Consider the following 20,466-nt stretch of genomic DNA (forward strand, 5'->3'; position numbering starts at 1 on the left):
ACATTAAAAAACTGGAGGCATTGCCCTTGCGCCACCCATTTGCGAGGTGGTGCATTACCCTTTGCAGCAGAGGGTCTTTGGCAGTTTCTGCTCGTATCTGAACGACGCGTTCATCAGTGGCCGGGAGGTTGCACATCTGCACCTGTGTCTCAATTTGGCGAATGAAGTCTACATGTTCGCAGGGAGTGGTGATGGATTTGGATAGGGCATCCGCGATTATCAGCTCCTTGCCCGGTGTGTAGAGGAGGTCGAAATCATATCGGTGAAGTCACAGAAGAATGCGCTGTAGCCAGGGCGTCATGTCATTTAAATCCTTCTGGATGATGTGGACTAAAGGTCTGTGGTCTGTTTCCACCGTGAACTTTGGCAGACCGTATACGTAATCGTGGAATTTAACGATTCCTGTTAGGAGACCCAGGCACTCCTTTTCAATCTGTGCGTACCTTTGCTCGGTCGGAGTCATGGCCCTGGATGCGTATGCCACTGGAGCCCAGGACGAGGAGTCATCTTTCTGGAGGAGCACCGCACCAATGCCGTCCTGGCTTGCGTCCGTGGATATTTTTGTTTCCTTGGTCGGGTCTGGGGCTGTGGTGAGCTTTGCCTTGAGCTCCATCCACTCCGCTTGATGTGTTGGTGTCCACTGGAATACTGTGTCTTTTTTTACAAGATGCTGGAGGGCTGTGGTGTGGGGTGCCATGTTAGGAATGAATTTTCCCAGAAAATTCACCATCCCCAGGAAGTGTAGTACCGCCTTTTTGTCCTCTGGGGCCTTCATGGCATTGACCGCCATTACTTTGCCGGAATCAGGTTGCACACCCTGCTGGGATATTTGGTCACCCAGAAGTTTGATTGATGACAGACCAAATGAGCATTTGGTCCAGTTTAGCTTGAGGCCATTCTCGTGGACCCTTTTTAAAGACCTGTTTGAGCCGATCTATGTGCTCCTCGGGGGTCGTGGACCAGATTATCATGTCATCCACATAGACTCGCACACCCTCGATGCCCTCCATCATTTGCTCCATTATGCGGTGAAAGACTTGAGGCTGAAATGATACCGAAAGGCATGCGGTTGTAACAGTACATGCCAAACGGAGTGTTAAACATGCAGAGCTTCCTGCTGGAGTCGTCCAGTTGTATCTGCCAGAAACCACGTGAGGCGTCCAGCTTGGTAAAGAATTTGGCGTGTGCCATCTCAAAGGTTAATTTTTCCCGCTTCGGGATTGGGTAGTGCTCCCTCATGATGTTACAATTGAGGTCTTTGGGATCTATACAGTTTCGTATTTCGCCTGAGGGCTTCTTCACGCAGACCATGGAGCTGACCCAGTCTGTTGGTTCCGTGACCCTTGAAATGATGCCCTGGCTTTGGAGCTTTTGCAGCTGCGCTTTTAAAAGATCCTTTAGAGGATCTGACACCCGGCGTGGTGCATGAATGACTGGGGTGGCATCCGGCATGAGTAGTATTTTGCAGCGATACGGGAGCGTGCCCATCCCATCGAACACATCGGGATATTGCGTGAGGATGTCGTCTATGTCAGCCTGTAGAGTCACATGAGATGAGGCAGTCGGAGGTGCAGAGGACATGGCATGGATTCGCTGTACCAGATTAAGGAGTTTACATGCACGGGCACCGAGCAGGGATGCCTTGTCAGGCCTGACAATCTCGAATCTTAACGTCGCCGTGATTGTCTTGTGGGATACAACTAGATGACACGTCCACTAGCAGCTATGGCATTGCCATTGTAATCAAGGAGCTGGCAGGCTGGTGGAAGAATTTTGGGTTGGTCTCGGATGCTGTCGAGGTCTGCCCGGGATATGAGGTTTGCAGACGCACCAGTGTCAGTTTGAATTGGATTCTGCACTGATTCACTTTAACGACAGCGCGCCATTCGTCACCAGAATCCACACTTAGGATTGAGAGGCGCTTTGCATGAGTGGAGGAGACGTTCTCACGTGTGGTGATAATGCCCGCCTGATATGGAGACTCGAGGCAGTCATCATTTGGGTCCGTTGGGCTTTCCGGATCGGAATCCTGCATGCCTTGCTGCATGCAGTGGACAGGTCTGCGTTGCAGCTGGGATCGCTGGCTTTTGACCAGTGGGAGGACCTGCATAAGGCCACATAATGCCCAGGCTTTCCACATTGTAGACATCGCCTTCCTTTGGCTGGGCATTTCCGCTTTAAATGGTCGGAGCCACAATTTTGGCACGTCATGGCGCTGACGTCAGTGCGTTCCTTGCGCCTCGGCGGCTGTGCAGTGCGTCGGCCGGTGTTCGCACGATGCGCAGTGGGGTTTTCGGCCACATTATCCTGTCGCGGTGCGCCTGCACGGGGCCCCGTGGAAAGCCCGCGAAATGGCCACTGAAACCCACAAAACGGCCACTCTCCTCAATGCTCAGACCCTGCAGCCTAGCGATGGCCTGTATACTTTCTGCCTTGTGGGAGTCTAGTTTTGCCGTTTCTGTCGCTTTGATGTAGGAGTAGCGATTTCTGGCACATTCATGGACAGCGCACGTTTCGATGGCAATCGGGAGGGTCATGCGTTTGATTGTAAGAAGTTGCTCCCGCAGGGAGTCGGAATGGACCCCGAAAATGATCTGATCCCGGATCATGGAATCAGCAGTCGAGTCATAGTTACATTACTGCGCTAAGATGCGGGGATGGGTCAAAAAGGAGTGAAAAGGTTTGTCCTTGCCCTGAAGCCTCTGTTGGAAGTACATTTAGCTCGACTTCACAGTGGCTGTTGAATTTTTGCAGAATGGTCTGGAACTTTGCTTTATCTTCTCCTTGGGCAAACATGAGCGAGTTAAAGATGTGGATGGCGTGATCCCCGCCGTCGACAAGAGCAGTACGATTTTCCTGGCATCTGATGGTTCCTCAAGGTCGGATGCCGCAAGGTGTAGGAGGAACTTCTGTCTGAAGACCTTCCAGTTGACGCCGAGGTTGCCGGAACTGCGGAGGGGCCTGGATCTTTTCCATACCGCTGGCTGTTAGCTACTTGCTTTCTGGTTGTTTCAGATTTACTCGAGGTAGGTCCGTTAGAGTTAATAGTTTCCTGCTACCACGATGTGTTATATGTTATATATGTTGGATTAACACGTATTGCAACTCGATGCATTATCACTTGAAAACAGTCTTCCAACGCTGTAGATGGTTCAACAATGCTTTATTGAACTTGCCGAGTAAGGTACACAGTTCGCTGTGGGTCGACCCTCTATTAATCTAAGTTTGCTAACCTTGGTCTGGCTTGCCCAGACTTGCTCTGTGCCATGTGTAGTAGGTGCTGACTGTACATTGCACCCTGACTGTTGCTCCAGCTATCACCAGTACGAAGAGGCCGAGCCTTCCTGCCTCGTGTGTTTTATACTAGTAATGTACCCTATAGTGTCCTGCCTGGTGATTGGTTGTTCTGTATTCTGTGTGTTGATTGGTTCCTGTTGTGTCCATCACTGCCTGCCTGTAACTCATTATGAACATGAGTGCATACTATGACACATACTAGTTACCCACTAAACATGCCAGAAAGAATTACACTGATGTATTCAGGTGCAAGTGAATTTATAACAGTGTTAACTAGGTTAATGCCAAACAACCTCTGGCACTGAAAATTCAATTTTATAAGTGTGGAGATACATCCCTTCAGTATTTAGTTATTGTTGGAAATTTTATAAAAATTAAAAGAACTTTTTCACTTTTTCTTTCAGTAGCTAATTTTTCCTTTAATGCCATCTTTCTTTCCCTTTATTTTGTTTTCTATAGTTAAGTTTGCATTGAATTAAATATATATATTTTAAAATATATTTTCTTTCTCCTTTTTCACATTTTCTCCCAAATTTACCCAACAATAAACAATAATCAGTAACGAATGGAGTGTCAGTCCCCATATCAGTAACATTTTTCATTTCATTTCATTCTCCCACCAAACCCCAAACATTGGCCCGCATGTTAACATAAACAAACCCGCCATTTAACACAAACAAATGACAAACAGGAATCACCCATAATAACCATTAACACATACAGTCCCCAGCCCCCCCCGCCCCACACAATGTTCAATGTAATCCAATTCTCAAAAGTGCATAATGAATAACGCCCGTGAATTGTCGAACCCCTCCATCCGTCCCCTCAGTTCAAATATGACCTTTTCAAGCATTAAGAATTCCAGCAGGTCACCCCGCTACGCCAGGGCACAGGGTGGAGAGGTTGATCTCCACCCTAACAGGATCCGCCTTAGGGCGATCAACGAGGTAAAGGCTACAAAGTCTGCCTCTGCACCCGTTTCCAACCCCAGCTGGTCCGACACCGCAAATATGGCCTCCTGAGGGCCCAGGTCCAGTTTCATGTGCACCACTTTAGAGATTACCCTAAACACCTCCTTCCAGTAATCCTCCAGCTTTGGACAGGACCAAAACATATGAACGTGGTTTGCACCCCCCCCCCCCCCCCCCCCCCCCGCAACGTTCGCACACGTCTTCTACCCCCTCAAAGAGCTGGCTCATCCTCGCCCTTGTAAAGTGCGCTCCAGACACTGTTATGGGCCAGGGTTTAGAGAAGCCCAAAGTGTATCATGGAGTTCACCTGACCCACAACTTTTGATAGATTGTGGGATGGGGAGGACACGGCCCACTTTACAGGTGCGGTACAGCAGAAATGGAAAAGTATTTTTTAAAGCAAAACAATGTTTATTCTATGAACTCAAAGTTAACCTTTTTAAAACATAGTGAACATCATAGCAACCATCAATTCAAATACAACCCCCAAAGAATACAACACTAAGTAATCCTTAATAACTTCCCAAACAACATCCAGAAGACAAAAGAAACACCTTTTAATAGAAGCACATTAGGTCTACATTCACTACTGAAAACATTTATAATTCCGAATTCACCAAATGATCAAGAGATGGTCTTTTCATGGCAGAGAGAGCAACAGTACACCTGCTTTTTCTGGCTTCAGCTACAACACTGAAAACGAAACTAAAACACACCCTGCAGCAAACAGCCTAAAACGAAAGTAAAAAGCTGACAGACTGCCCTGCTCCACCCACACTCTGACATCACTGATAAACACCCATTTCTTAAAGGTACATTTCTTAAACACCTATTTCTTAACACCACCTTCAGCTGTATCAGCCCCAACCTCGCACATGAGGTGGAGGCGTTCACCCTCCGGAGCACCTCAAACCAGAACCCCTCCTCCATATCCTCTCCCAACTCTTCCTCCCACTTTGCCTTGATCCCTTCTAGCGGCGCTTTCTCCTCCTCCAAAATAGCCCCGTAAACCGCCGATATTACTCCCTTCTCCAGTCCCCCTGTCGTCAGCACCTCCTCCAGCAATGTGGAAGCCGCCGCTACTGGGAAGCTCTGTATTTCCTTTCTGGCAAAGTCTCGAACCTGCATGTATCTAAATATTTCCCCCTGCTCCAGCCCATACTTCGCCCCCAGCTCCTTCAATCCCACAAAACGACCACTAGGAAATAAATCTTTGTGTCCTAATTCCTTTCTCCTCCCATCTCCGAAAATTTCCATCCCACTTCCCTGGCTCAAAGCTATGGTTCCCCCGAATCGGCATTTCCCTTGACCCTGCCCCCAACCCGAAGTGCTGTCGAAACTGCCTCCAAATTCTCAACGAAGCTATTACTACCAGACTCCCTGAGTATCTCCCCGGGGCTGTCGGGAGCGGCGCTGTCGCTAGCGCTTCAATCCCGACTCCCTACCCAAACTCTTCTCCATTCTGACCCATTGAGAGTCAACCCCTCTGACCCAGCTCCGTACCTTCTCCACATTCGCCACCCAGTAATAATACATCAGGTTTGGAAGACCCAAACCCCCTGCCTGCCTTCCTCTCTATAATAGCACCTTTTTATTTCTGCCCACCTTCCCTCCCCACATAAATGAGGTAATCATCCCTTGAAGCTCTCTAAAAATGCCTTTGGCAGGAAAATCGGCCTTGAAAACTAAACCGGAATCGCGGAAGCACATTTATTTTAACCGCCTGTACCCGACCCGCCAATGACAGAGGGAGACCATCCCACCTTGACAGATCAGCTGTCACCCTCCCCACCAAATGTTGTACCTACGGAGCCCCCCCAATCTCGAGCAACCTGCACCCCCAGGTATCTAAAGTGAGGCCCTGCCTTATGGAATGGCAGCCCCCCCCACCACTGGCTGAGACACCACAAAATATTCACTCTTGCCTAGATTTAATTTGTACCCTGAGAAAGGCCCAAACACCCGAAGCAGCTCCAGTATTTCCCCTATTGACACATTTGGTTCCGACACGTATAATAACAAGTCATCGGCATATAAGGCCACCCTATGCTCTATCCCCGCCCCCCCCCCCCCCCCCCCCGTACTATCCCTTTCCATACCCCTGAACTTCTTAATGCGATGGCCAATGCCTCAATCGCGAGTGCAAACAGCAGGGGAGACATAGGACATCCCTGCCTAGTCTCTCGGTGGAGAGGAACGTATTGTGAGCTGATGTTGTTTGTGCAGACATTGGCCCTCGGCTTCTTTATATAATAGCTTTACCCAGTCCACAAACCTGGGTCCAATTCCAAACTACTCTAGAACTGGCATCAAGTACCCCCATTCTACCCGGTCAAACGCTTTCTCAGTGTCCAATGCCACAACCACCTGTTTCCTTCCCCTCCGCCGGTACCATAACCACGTTCAATACCCTCCTAATGTTCGAAAAGAGCTGCCTTCCTCTCACAAACCCTATCTGATCTTCATCTATCACCTTCGAGAGGCACTCCTCTAGCCTATCTGCCAGTACCTTCGCCAATATCTTTTCGTCCACGTTTAAAAGTGATATGGGCCTATACGACCCGGATCTTTATCATTCTTAAGTAACAGGAAAATTGATGCATGCCCCAAAGTTTGTGGTAACACCCCTTTCCCTATTGCCTCCTCAAACATCCCCACCATCAGCGGTACCAGCTTATTTTTGAATTTTTTATAATATTCCACCGGAAACCCATCCGGCCCTGCCACCTTCCCCGACTGCATCCTCCCAATCGTGTCTTTTATCTCCTACTCCATTATCGCCCCCTGTAATGTAGCCCTGTCCCCCTCCCCTAACCTCGGGTACTCCAGCCCATCTAAAAATTCCTGTATCTCCCGGCCTCCCCCAGGTGGCTCTGACCAATACAACCTCTCATAGAATTCCTTAAATATCTTGTTAATCTGATCTGGAGCTACCACCAACTTCCACCAACTTCCCTGTCCTGCACCTGGACAATTTCCCTTGCCACAGCCTCTCTATGGAGCTGACCCGCCAACATACGGCCCGCCTTCTCTGCATGCTCGTAAACTGCCCCCCTTGCTCGCCTCAATTGGTGTACCGCCTTCCTGGTAGATAGTCGGTCAAACCTCGCCTGGATTTCCTTCCTCTTTTCCAACTGCGCTGGGTCCCTATCGTCTGCATATCTCCTGTCTACCTCCAGCATCTTATCTATTCCCTCTGATGCTCCAACCTCTCCTCTTTGTCTAGCTTAGCCTTGAATGAGATCACCGCACCTCACCTCACCACCGCCTTTAAAGCCTCCCAGACAACCATCTTTGACACCTCACCTGTGCAGTTAAAACCTACATAATCCTCGATTACTTTTTCAATTTTGTCACAGAACCCTCGGTCCCCCAACTGTCCCGCATCTAACTTCCACCCTGGTCTCTGTACCATCCCCTTCTCCAGTACCATATCCACCCAATGCGGAGCATGATCTGATATTGCAATTGCCGAGTACTCTGACCCTTTAACCCCAGCCAGCAGCGCCTACCCCACCACAAAAAAGTCAATCCACGAGTACACCTTATGGATTGCTGAGAAAAACAAGTACGCCCGCTCCCTTGGGTGCAGAAATCTCCAAGGGTCCACCCCTCCCATTAGCCCAACCAGCGCCTTCGCCCCCCCTGACGGGACCAGCGGGCGCGGCCGTGACCTGCACCAAGTTCCTGTCTCTTCTCTTTCCCCCCCCCCCCCAACTATCAGTTCGTGTGTGTCCAAGTCGGGGATGGCTCCACACACTTTTGCGAATCCCACATCGTCCCAATTGGGACCATATACACTTACCAGCGTCACTAGCCTCCCCTCCAGCACCACTGTCATAATCACATATCTACCCCCCTGATCTGCAACCACCTTCACCATCTGGAACCGTACCCTTTTTCTGACCATTACCGCTACCCCTCGGGTTCTTCTGTCAAATCCAGAATGAAACACCTGACTAACCCAGCCCTTTTTAAGTCTCACTTGGTCATTCACCCTGAGGTGAGTCTCCTGCAGCATTGCTACATCGGCCTTCAAACTTTTAAGATGCGCAAGCACCCTTGATCTCTTGAGTGGGCCTCCCACCCCCCTCACGTTCCACGTGACTATCCTAACTGGGTGTTGAATTAAATATTTTAATTGATATTTTCTAATTTGGATTCTTCAATTTGGTTTGCTGTTGCTTGCCCTGTTCATGTGTCATAGATCCCAGAAAGGGGTCTTTGTGCTGGATCAGATGTCTGATGACACCAAGTTGCCACTCAAAAGCACACAAATAATCTGGGCAGCTGTAAGCATAATGAAAGGTGAGCCGTCATTCTTTCACCGCTCAGCAAAATTTGGGCCAATGTAGTTTTACGCCTTTTTTTAAAAAAAACCCTCTAATTATATCCTTCTCTTCATCATGTGTGCGCTCCATGTTGTCTTACTGAAATGATGCTTTTCAGTACTGCCTACAACTGAATACGAACAATAGGTATGACAAAATTGTGAATATAATTCCATTTCAGTCAGTTAGTAAACTTAGTCTTTCACAACTAATTATACAAAGTATGCCTACTTCTCGATCACACACATCCCATTGTACTTAGGGCAGCACGGTAGCATAAGTGGATAGCACTGTGGCTTCACAGCACCAGGGACCCAGGTTCAATTCCCCGCTGGGTCACTGACTGTGCGGAGACTGCACGTTCTCACCATGTCTGCGTGGGTTTCCTCCGGGTGCTCCGGTTTCCTCCCACAGTTAAACGACGTGCAGGTTAGGTGGATTGGCCATGATAAATTGTCCTTAGTGACCAAAAAGGTTAGGCGAGGTTATTGGATTACGGGGATAGGGTGGAAATGAGGGCTTAAGTGGGTCGGTGCAGACTCGATGGGCCGAATGGCCTCCTTCTGCACTGTATGTTCTATGTTAAGGTATACTGCTCGTGTTTCCTTAGAAGACTAACCTGGCTCTATAAACACCATTCTTTCCCTCACTCAAAATGATGCAATAAACTTAATGACTATGAATTATGAAGGGGAATTTTAGAACTGCCAGAATTGCAAATCAAGGAAACTCTGTAATTTAGTGTTTCATTATCTGTCTGTTGAGTCAGATTTAATCTGGTTATCTAATTTGCATATGGTACTATGAACTTTCTCTGCCCCTTCTCTATTTTTGACAAATACATATCAGAATTTATATTTGCCAAGACTTTTTAATCCAAGTCTGGATTTTACTGACGCCACTGACATAAACCCAATAAAATAAAAGAGCAAACTTCATTTAGCTACTAACAGGAAGGTAGTATATTACACATAGCAAAGGATCACAACACATCAGCATTGTACTGAAATACTTCGGAACTAGCCAGGGCCCTAACCAAGCTGTTCCAGTACAGCAAAAACACTGGTATCTATCTACCTGACAGTGTGGGAAATTTCCCAGGTATGTCCTATCCACTATACGCAGAACTAATCCAATCCAGCAAATTACAAAACCATCAGTTCACACTCAATCATCAGAAAAGTGAAGAAGGTGTCCTCTATAGTAGTTTCAAGCAGTAAATTGCTCATCAGTGCTCAGTTTGGGTTCCTTCAAGGCCACTCCACTCCGGACCGCCTTTTCAACCTTGACCTAAACCAGGATTTTTTTTAAAGTGCAGGTCACGACTTGCAGGGCGGATGTTGGGAGAGTCAGAGAGGGATCAGTCGCACCTTTCCCACGGTGCTCCCAATCACGGGAGAAGCACCCAACACCTGGCATTTAAATTGAGAATGGCACCTGCTACCGACTTTTAAATGAGAACAAAATGAGGCACCAGTGAACAGGTCACGTACCCTGCAGTTCACTTCATGTCAAACATACTGTATGTACGTGCTTTTGGTGCCAAATCATAGAGGAGAGCGTTTTCCATTTTGTAGCTGCTATCAAGCAAGGCAAGAGGACTTGGATCATTTTGTTAGGAGGAAAGACGGCCCGAGACACACATAGGCAGTGTACCTACTGGTCAGGATCCCATATCTAAAGCTGCTGGAGCGTGCTGCTCAGGAGAATCCAGGGCAAGACAAAGCAATGCTGGTTAGCTCTGTACATTGTCAGTGCCTCTGGTTAACAGCCTATAAAGAAGAAACTTAACTCTGGAACAGCAGTGTACAGATGATTTCTTGAGGTATGGTTTTGCTAATTCCTCAGGAATGTTGGGGAGTATGTTGTCCACGGTGGAGTAGAAGCCTTCTTTGGACCATCATTGGCATAAAGGATTGGAGCGTGGGCACTCACGACCGTTGCCTGCTGGTCTTGGCAAGATTCAGATGGAGGGTTATGAGGTGCTCGATGATGCCAACAGGGAACTCTGAAAGTCGGTTCGCGAGTTTGTTCTTCATGGCAAATGCAATTCCATTCATTCTGGGTTAATTCTTGGGTTTTCCTCTCCAGAAGAAGATGTAAGCACCACCAGCTGCCCTTCGTCTGCTCTTCGGGTCTCTTGCAGGTCAATGACGTCAGGTGCCCGAATTCATGGGCAACAAGGGCAGCTCTCTGTTCCGGTTGATAGTTTTGCTTATTATCCATGAGGGTTCATACCTTCCAGGTTCTGAAATTGAGTTTAACTTGATTTTCTAACTGCGGGTAGATGAGCCTGCTTGATGCGGTTTTCCAGCCACATTGAGGATGAAACAGACTATTTTTAGGGCACCTTTTCTAGCTCTTGCCCCATGCGAGGTGAGCATAGTGGATCCTGAAGAGTGCTGCTCAGTCGTGAAGAAAGCTACTGAAGTGCTCTCCTATTCCAAGAGTGAACCAACTGAATCAAACTCCACCGTGTACATGCCGGTCCGAAGCTAGGGATTTCCAGATCTCAGAGTTCTGTCCCCGTCACCTCCCGCCGATCAATGCAGGATTTGTCTGTGTGGAGGGGTATGTTGCTTTCCTCTAGGTATACACCTGGTGCAAGACATCTTTTACTATGGGTTTGCTGTTGTACGTCAGCAGACACATGGTCCTTGACAGAGGATAGGTCTAGTTCCAGTGGCAAGGGAACCTTGAAGCTGGAGATCTCCCTACTGCTGCAGCTTTCATCCGTCATCGCAGTCATTGGTATCATACAAGTATTTTTCACCTGATCCACCGTTGAGGATTATTTTTGGATTTCGCTCTCTATGGTTTCTCCCCTCTGACCTTAACATCATGGATGACCCTGTGCAGACTCTCAATGGCATTGCTCTCGGGATCAACGGGACGTTCAAGCCTCTCCACCATGACAATGCGGCGATCCAAGGAAAGGTATTACCACTTGCTGCGTTTTAAAAAATAAGTTCTTCCTCTCGTTCCCCCTGCATCTTATTGTTATTCATTCATGGAATGTGGTTGGGAAGTCCAGCATTTGTTGTCCATCCCTAATCGCTGTCAACTACACTTTGTAGGCCTGACTCATGCGTAAGGACAGCAGATTTCCTTCCCGAAAGAGCAACAGTGAACAAGATGGGTTTTTACAACAATCAATGAAACTTTCATGGTTACAATTACTGAGACTAGCTTTCACTTTCAAAATGTTTAATTAAAGTTTAATTTCACCAGCTTATTGTGGTTGGATTTGAATCCCTGAACCATCTAGAGTATTAATCGGGTGGGATGACTACAATGCCACAATCTCCTTGCTCAAAATCTTAAATCTGTGTCTCCTAAATTTTGTACCATCTGCTAATGTAAGCAACTTTTCCTTGCCTGCCTTACCAAACCAGTCATAATCTTGTACACCTCGATCAAATTTATTCTTGATCTCCTTTGCTCCAGGGAGAACAACCCCAGCTGCTCCAGCCCAAGATCCTGAATGCTTTGCTAACTACACCCTCAATGCACCCTGCCACCTTAAGAGATAGGACTGCACGATAGGCCCCCAAATAATCAGCGGGATATTGAGGAGCAAATAAGTAAAGAGATTACAGATAACTGCCAGAAAAATAGGGTGGTAATAGTTGGGGACTTTAACTTTCCCAACATTAACTGGGACAGCCATAGCACTAGGGGTTTGGATGGAGAGAAATTTGTCGAGTGTATTCAGGAGGAATTTCTCATTCGATATGTGGATGGCCCGACTAGAGAGACAATCCTTGACCTCTTGGGGAATAAGGAAGGGCAGGTGATGGAAGTGTTAGTGAGGGATCACTTTGGAACCAGTGACCATAATTCCATTAGTTTTAAGATAGCAATGGAGAATGATAGTTCTGGCCCAAAAGTTAAAATTCTAAATTGGGGCAAGGCCAATTTCGAGGGTATTGGGTGGAAACTTTCAAAAGTTGATTGGGGGTGCCTGTTTGCAGGCAAGGGGACAGCTGGTAAGTGGGAGTCTTGCAAAAAGGTGTTAACTAGAATTCAGGGTGAGCACATTCCTCTTAAAGCGAAGGGGAAAGCTGGTAGAAGGAGGGAACCTTGGATGACTCAGGATATTGAGGCCATGGTCAAAAGGATAAAGGAGGCATATGACATGCATCGGCAGCTGGGATCAAGTGGATCCTTTGAAGAGTATAGGGCTTGTTGGAGTAGAGTTAAGAGAGAAATCAGGAGGGCAAAAAGAGGACATGAAATTGACTTGGCAGATCAGGCGAAGGACAATCCAAAGAGCTTTTACAGATGCATAAAGGGCAAAGGGGTGACTAGGGAGAGGGTAGGTCCTCTTAAGGATAAACAAGGTCACCTATGTGCAGATCCACAAGGGATGGGAGAGATCCTCAATGAATATTTCTCGTCAGTATTCACTGTGGAGAAAGGCATGAATGTTAGGGAAATTGGGGAAATAAAAAGTGATGTCTTGAGGAGTGCACATATTACAGAGAAGGAGGTGCCAGAGGTATTAAAGCGCGTCAAGATAGATAAATCTCCAGAACCTGATGAAATGTATCCCAGGACATTGTGGGAGGCTAGGGAGGAAATTGCCAGCCCCCTAGCTGAGATATTTGAATCATCGACAGCCACAGGAGAGGTGCCTGAAGATTGGAGGGTAGCAAATGTTGTGCCATTATTTAAGAAGGGCTGTAGGGATAAACCTGGGAATTACAGACCAGTTAGCCTTACTTCTGTAGGGGGTAAATTGTTGGAAGATATTCTGAGGGACAGGATCTACAGGCATTTAGACAGGCAAGGGCGTATTAGGGAAAGTCAGCATGGCTTTGTAAGGGGAAAGTCATGTCTCACGAATTTGATTGAGTTTTTTGAAGGGGTAACCAAGAAGGTAGATGAGGGCAGTGCAGTCGACGTTGTCTACATGGACTTTAGCAAGGCCTTTGGCAAGATTGTTGCAAAAGGTTAAATCTCACGGAATCCAGGGCGAGGTAGCCAATTGGATACAAAATTGGCTTGGCGACCGAAGCCAAAGGGTGGTTGTGGAGGGTTGTTTTTCAAACTGGAGGCCTGTGACGAGCAGTGTGCCTCAGGGATCGGTGCTGGGTCCACTGTTATATACATTAATGATTTGGATGAATGTGTAGGAGGCATGGTTAGTAAGTTTGCAGATGACACCAAGATGGTGGCATAATGGATAGTGAAGAAGGTTATCTAAGATTGCAACAGGATCTTGAGCAATTGGGCCAGTAGGCCGATGAATGGCAGATGGAGTTTAATTTGGATAAATGTGAGGTGATGCATTTTGATAGATTTAATCAGGGCAGGGCCTGCTCAGTTAATGGTAGGGAGTTGGGGAGAATTACAGAACAAAGAGATTAGGGGTACAGGTTCATAGCTCCTTGAAGGTGGAGTCGCAGGTGGACAGGGTGGTGAAGAAGGCATTCAGCATGCTAGGTTTTATTGGTCAGAATATTGAATACAGGAGTTGGGACGTCTTGTTAAAGTTGTACAAGACATTGGTCTGGTCACCCTATTATAGGAAGGATATTGTTAAAACTAGAAAGAGTGCAGAAGAGATTTACGAGGATTCTACCAGGACTTGATGGTCTGAGTTAGAAGGAGAGGCTGGATAGGCTGGGATTTTTTCCCTCTGGAGCGTAGGAGGTTTAGGGGTGATCTTATAGAGGTTTATAAAATAATGAGCAGCATAGATCAAGTAGATAGTCAACATCTCTTCCCAAAGGTAGAGAAGTCTAGACTAGAGGGCATAGGTTTAAGGGGAGAGGCACAAAGGCGACCAGAGGGGAAATCTTTTCACACACAGGGTGCTGAGCATCTGGAATGGGCTGTCAGAGGCAGTGGTAGAGGCAGGTTCAATTTATTTCCTTTTAAAAAAAAAAAACAGTTAGACAGTTACATGGGCAGAGTGGGTAGAGAGGGATATGGGCCAAATGCAGGCAAGTGGGACTAGCTTAGTGATAGAAACTGGGCGGCATGGACACGCTGGGCCAAAGGGCCTGTTTCCATGTTGTAAACATGTATAGCTCTGAGGTGCTTCTATCCCTACACATTCTTTAGAACTGTGCCATTGAATCTATATAGCCCCACCCTGTCCCTTTTGGCAAAATGCATCACGTTACACTAAATTCCATCTGCCACTTGTCTGCCTATTCTACTGACTATCTTTGGCCTGTTGAAGTAGACCAGTACCATCTTCAGTGTTTGTCACACCTCCAAGGTTTTGTATCATCAAGTTTTGAATTATTGTTCTGTATTTCGGTATCCACCAGATTCATTTGTATATCATCACCCATCTTGCATAGTTTTTCTGATTTAGCCTTGTCAGTACTGACTCAAAGTTTGCTTATTGAACTATGAGAGTTTGGAATGACCTCTGATGAACTGTTGCTATCTTTGGTGTGCCCAAGGATCTATTATTGGCCCCTCCAATTTTGCATCCACATCCTGTCCCTTGGCAACATCATCCAAAGGCACAGCATTAGTTTTTAGATGTACGCTGACAACACTCAGCTCTCCATCACCACCACCTCTCTCAACCTCTCTATTGTTGCTAAATTATCAGACAGCTTATCTGAAATGTATTACAGTAAGGGATGAGCAGAAAATTTCTCTGATTAATATTGAAGCTATTGCTTTCAGCCCCTGCTCCAGACTCAGTTTCCTAGCTACCAACTCCATCTGTCTCCATGACAATATGCGGAGATGCCGGCGTTGGACTGGGGTGAGCACAGTACGAAGTCTTACAACACCAGGTTAAAGTCCAACAGGTTTGTTTCGATGTCACTAGCTTTCGGAGCGCTGCTCCTTCCTCAGGTGAATGAAGAGGTCTGTTCCAGAAACACATATATAGACAAATTCAAAGATGCCAAACAATGCTTGGAATGCGAGCATTAGCAGGTGATTAAATCTTTACAGATCAGAGATGGGGTAACCCCAGGTTAAAGAGGTGTGAATTGTACCAAGCCAGGACAGTTGGTAGGATTTTGCAGGCCAGATGGTGGGGGATGAATGTAATGCGACATGAATCCCAGGTCCCAGTTGAGGCCGCACTCATGTGTGCGGAACTTGGCAAAAAGTTTCTGCTCGGCGATTCTGCGTTGTCGCGGGTCCTGAAGGCCGCCTTGGAGAACGCTTACCCGGAGATCAGAGGCTGAATGCCCTTGACTGCTGAAGTGTTCCCCGACTGGAAGGGAACATTCCTGCCTGGTGATTGTTGCGCGATGTCCGTTCATTCGTTGTCACAGCGTCTGCATGGTCTCGCCAATGTACCATGCTTCGGGACATCCTTTCCTGCAGCGTATGAGGTAGACAACGTTGGCCGAGTCGCACGAGTATGTACCGCGTACCTGGTGGGTGGTGTTCTCACGTGTAATAGTGGTATCCATGTCGATGATCTGGCACGTCTTGCAGAGATTGCCATGACAGGGTTGTGTGGTGTCGTGGTCACTGTTCTGAAGACTGGGTAGTTTGCTGCAAACAATGGTTCGTTTGAGGTTGTGCGGTTGTTTGAAGGCAAGTAGTGGGGGTGTGGGGATGACCTTGGCAAGATGTTCATCGTCATCAATGACGTGTTGCAGGCTGTGAAGAAGATGACGTAGTTTCTCCGCTCCGGGGAAGAACTGGACGACGAAGGGTAATCTGTCGGTTGTGTCCCATGTTTGTCTTCTGAGGAGGTCGGTCTGGTTTTTCGCTGTGGCGCGTTGGAACTGTTGATCGATGAGTCGAGTGCCATATCCCATTCGTACGAGGGCATCTTTCAACGTCTGTAGATGTCTGTTACGCTCCTCCTCGTCTGAGCAGATCCTGTGTATACGGAGCGCTTGTCCATAGGGGATGGCTTCTTTAATGTGTTTAGGGTGGAAGCTGGAGAAGTGGAGCATCATGAGGTTATCCGTAGGTTTGCGGTAAAGCGAAGTGCTGAGGTGGTCGTCCTTGATGGAGACGAGTGTGTCCAAGAATTCAACTGATTTTGGAGAGTAGTCCATGGTGAGTCTGATGGTTGGATGGAACTTATTAATGTCATCGTGTAGTCGTTTCAGTGATTCTTCGCCGTGGGTCCAAAGGAAAAAAATGTCATCGATGTATCTGGTGTATAACATCGGTTGAAGGTCCTGTGTGGTGAGTAGGTCCTGTTCAAACTTGTGCATGAAGATGTTGGCATATTGGGGTGCGAATTTGGTCCCCATGGCTGTTCCGTGCGTCTGGATGAAGAACTTGTTGTCGAAGGTGAAGACGTTGTGATCCAGAATGAAGCGGATGAGTTGCAGAATTGCGTCTGGAGATTGGCAGTTGTCGGTGTTGAGTACTGAGGCTGTTGCAGCAATGCCGTCGTCATGGGGGATGCTGGTGTAGAGTGCCGAGACGTCCATTGTGACGAGGAATGTTCCTGGTTCAACTGGTCCATGGGTGCTGAGTTTCTGTAGGAAGTCCGTCGTGTCGCGACAGAAGCTGGGTGTACCTTGTACGATGGGTTTCAAGATGCCCTCGATGTAGCCAGAGAGGTTCTCACACAGGGTCCCATTGCCTGAAACGATAGGGCGGCCTGGTGTGTTGGCCTTATGTATTTTCGGGAGGCAGTAGAGATCTCCAATGTGGGGAGTACGTGGGATGAGAGCAACCGGGACCTGGGATTCATGTCGCATTACATTCATCCCCCACCATCTGGCCTGCAAAATCCTACCAACTGTCCTGGCTTGGTACAATTCACACCTCTTTAACCTGGGGTTACCCCATCTCTGGATCTGTAAAGATTTAATCACCTGCTAATGCTCGCATTCCAAGCATTGTTTGGCATCTTTGAATTTGTCTATATATGTGTTTCTGGAACAGACCTCTTCATTCACCTAAGGAGCAGCGCTCCGAAAGCTAGTGACATCAAAACAAACCTGTTGGACTTTAACCTGGTGTTGTAAGACTTCGTACTGTGTCCATGACAATAGTTTGAGATCAAGTCAGTTTGTTTGCAACCTTGGGTTTGCATTTGATCGCAACTTAAATTTCAGACCTTATATTTGTGCCAACGTTGAAAGTACCTATTTCCACCTCTGTGACATGGCTGACCACCCCTATTTCAGCTCATTTGCAGCTGAAAGTCTCATTCATGCCTCTGTTACCTCCTAGACTTACCTATTCCAATGCATTCACACCTGGTTTCTGACATTCTACCCTCCAGAGCTTTGTTGCTCTTATCTTAACTCGCAACAAGTCCCATTCTCTTATCATCCTGTGATTGCTGCCCAAAATGACTCTTGTGGTCTCCAATCTCCAATTCTAATCTTCAATCTGATGGTCTTCCAAGATAAATTCTTGTACATTCCCAATTGCAATGCTCTCCCATCTACTTTGGGATGCTTAGCCGCCCACCCCTCACACAGCTCTGGAATATCCGTCTTACACATGTCTGCCTCTATAGCTCGCTTTCCTCCTTTTAAGACACTTCTAAAATCCTACTTGTTTAATCAAGCTTCTGGGCATCTGGTATAAGAGGCTGGATTTTGTTCTACGGAAGCAATGATTGCGAATCAGGAAATTTCCCAGCCCACTGCACCCACCTCCAGACCACCAGACTTGATCTTCTTTCCAGGGAGAGGGTGAGGTTGTGGGTTGGAGTCAGACTCATGGCACCCAGGACCCGTTTCGATACCAGCCCCGGGTCACTGTCCATGTGGAGTTTGCACATTCTCCCCATGTCTACGTGGGTCTCACCGCCACAACCCAAAGATGTGTAGGGTGGATGGTTTGGCCACGCTAATTGCCCCTTAATTGAAAAACAAGAGAATTGGGTACTTTGTGAACTTTGTCGATTATAAAGGAATGCTTATCAGACATAGCCACATTAAAATCAGAGAAAACGTGAAGTGAAATCTTTAGCAGTGAAGTTTGAAAAGTATGAAATTACAGTCTTTACTTCAAAGATTGAATGCTATCAACAAATGACTGCAAAATGTTGACACATCTTTATTGAATGCTTCACAATTGTTAGCCTCAAGTTAGAAGTTTTGTCATGGAAGTTTGAAAAAACTATACCTCAGTTGACGCAGAGGCACGAACAATAACAAAGGATACAGGTCCCTTTGATTAGAAATGTACAAGACATCTCTTCATTTCAAGCGCAATTCAATGGAAAAATTGATAAGTGTAAGTATGGATGCATTTGGTGGGTGTTTCTCGATAGCAGCATTGACGAGACCGCGGCCCACTTAGTGCCAAAAATCAGCTCCCATGACATTCTCGCCATTACTGGCTGTCTCACTCTCTGATTCGCGCGCGCCTCAGCGTCTCGCGGTAACAAGGGGGAGCTGCTTTTAAACGCTCCCTCACCACTCACTCCCAGTCAGCACACAAGCATGATAGCATGCAGTTCTGCTCTTTGCTTTAGGGGTGCTGACCTCACCAGGCCTCTTGATGCCGCTGATGCGAGATGGGACATCCTATTCCTCCGAGGCATCTTAGAAAAAAGTGTCCCCTTTCTAGCTACAGAAATAGAAGGAAATAGCAACAGCAGCCCCCAGGCATTTGTAGGCACAGGCAGCAAACATAACCTGCAGCTGTGAAATTCTCTCACAACTAACAAGGCTATTCATCATTTGCAGTAGCCTTCAACTGTAAACCTAGCGATTGGTCACATCAAAGGGAGTGAAATTGACTTTCAACATTGAAGGCACAGCAAGGCTCTGTCCTGGAAGTGTTTGGTGGGACAGACAGGCTGCAGATTGCTCCTGTTATAGGTCTCCACAATATTTAAAGATGGCATGAGGGCCTCGCAGATGCAAAGCCCTTCACTCCCTCCCCTGTCATAGATTATCATAGAATTTACAGTGCAGAAGGAGGCCATTTGGCCCATCGAGTCTGCACCGGCTCTTGGAAAGAGCAGCCGACCCAAGGTCAACACCTCCACCCTATCCCCATAACCCAGTAACCCCACCCAACACCAAGGGCAATTTTGGACACTAAGGGCAATTTATCACGGCCAATCCACCTAACCTGCACCTCTTTGGACTGTGGGAGGAAACCCACGCACACACGGGGAGGATGTGCAGACTCCGCACAGACAGTGACCCAAGCCGGAATCGAACCTGTGACCCTGGAGCTGTGAAGCAATTGTGCTATCCACAATGCTACCGTGCTGCCCAGAAGCGACCCTGACCTGAAACGCTTCGACCCCCTCCCCCGAACACTAGGGCAGTTCCAATACCCTTGTGCTACGTGGCAGAAAATGGAAATGGCACTCACCAACTCGCTTCCCCTCAGCAGCCATTGTGCCAGCTTCACCTTTTTAAAAAGGAGTACTAAACGACGCCCGCATGATTTTTCGCTGTCGTAATTTCCAGAAGGGAATGAGATTGACACTAATGAGATTGAAATTAATGCAAATTAGTGTTAATATTCTTGGCACCTTTTAAGCAAGATCCGGAACTCTCCATCAGGAACGGGCTGGGTGAATTGCAAACTGGTTCGTACCCAGGGAGAATATCTATTTGTGGCCTTTCCTGCTATTTACCCAGTGCGCCCAAGTCCGTGCCAGGTGTAACACGTTGGTTGAATCACGCCTAGGAAGTTATTGATGAAACTAGAGACAGTTAAGTCACTTTAAAAGGGAAAAAGACATGTTCAGCAAACCTGACAATTGAAAATGCATCCTTGCATGATTTTACCTGTGATGTGACTGATTTTGTGAAGAGAAAGTGCAGAAGGAAAGCCATATAAGTTGCCATGGATTGCAAATCACTTGGATCGATTTCTCCAATACTGGAGCCGTTCCCTGATCGCTGGGCGGTTCCTGAGTGTCCGTTGGCCTTCCTTTGTCTTGGCTCCTGCTGGCGCCGTGGAGTCTGGCTTGGCCTTATTTACCT

At 47.3% G+C, this 20,466-nt stretch overlaps 1 protein-coding gene across 3 annotated transcripts in view; it reads left to right on the plus strand.

Annotated features, from left to right (window-relative positions):
* LOC140396258 (interleukin-17 receptor A-like) overlaps positions 1–20,466 on the plus strand; it is a 94,736-nt gene that overhangs the window by 9,626 nt on the left and 64,644 nt on the right. Inside the window, exon 1 of one of the 3 annotated variants that reach the window (XM_072484620.1) lies at positions 18,679–18,751. The exons of the other annotated variants lie outside the window; for them this stretch is intronic. Coding sequence (XP_072340721.1) covers positions 18,698–18,751 — 54 coding nt within the window. The 5' untranslated portion in view covers positions 18,679–18,697. Of the gene's footprint in view, positions 1–18,678; positions 18,752–20,466 lie in introns of those variants that run through there. 3 annotated transcript variants of the gene reach the window in all.

Source organism: Scyliorhinus torazame, chromosome 19 (genome assembly GCF_047496885.1).
Source record: "Scyliorhinus torazame isolate Kashiwa2021f chromosome 19, sScyTor2.1, whole genome shotgun sequence".
NCBI lineage: Eukaryota > Metazoa > Chordata > Chondrichthyes > Carcharhiniformes > Scyliorhinidae > Scyliorhinus > Scyliorhinus torazame.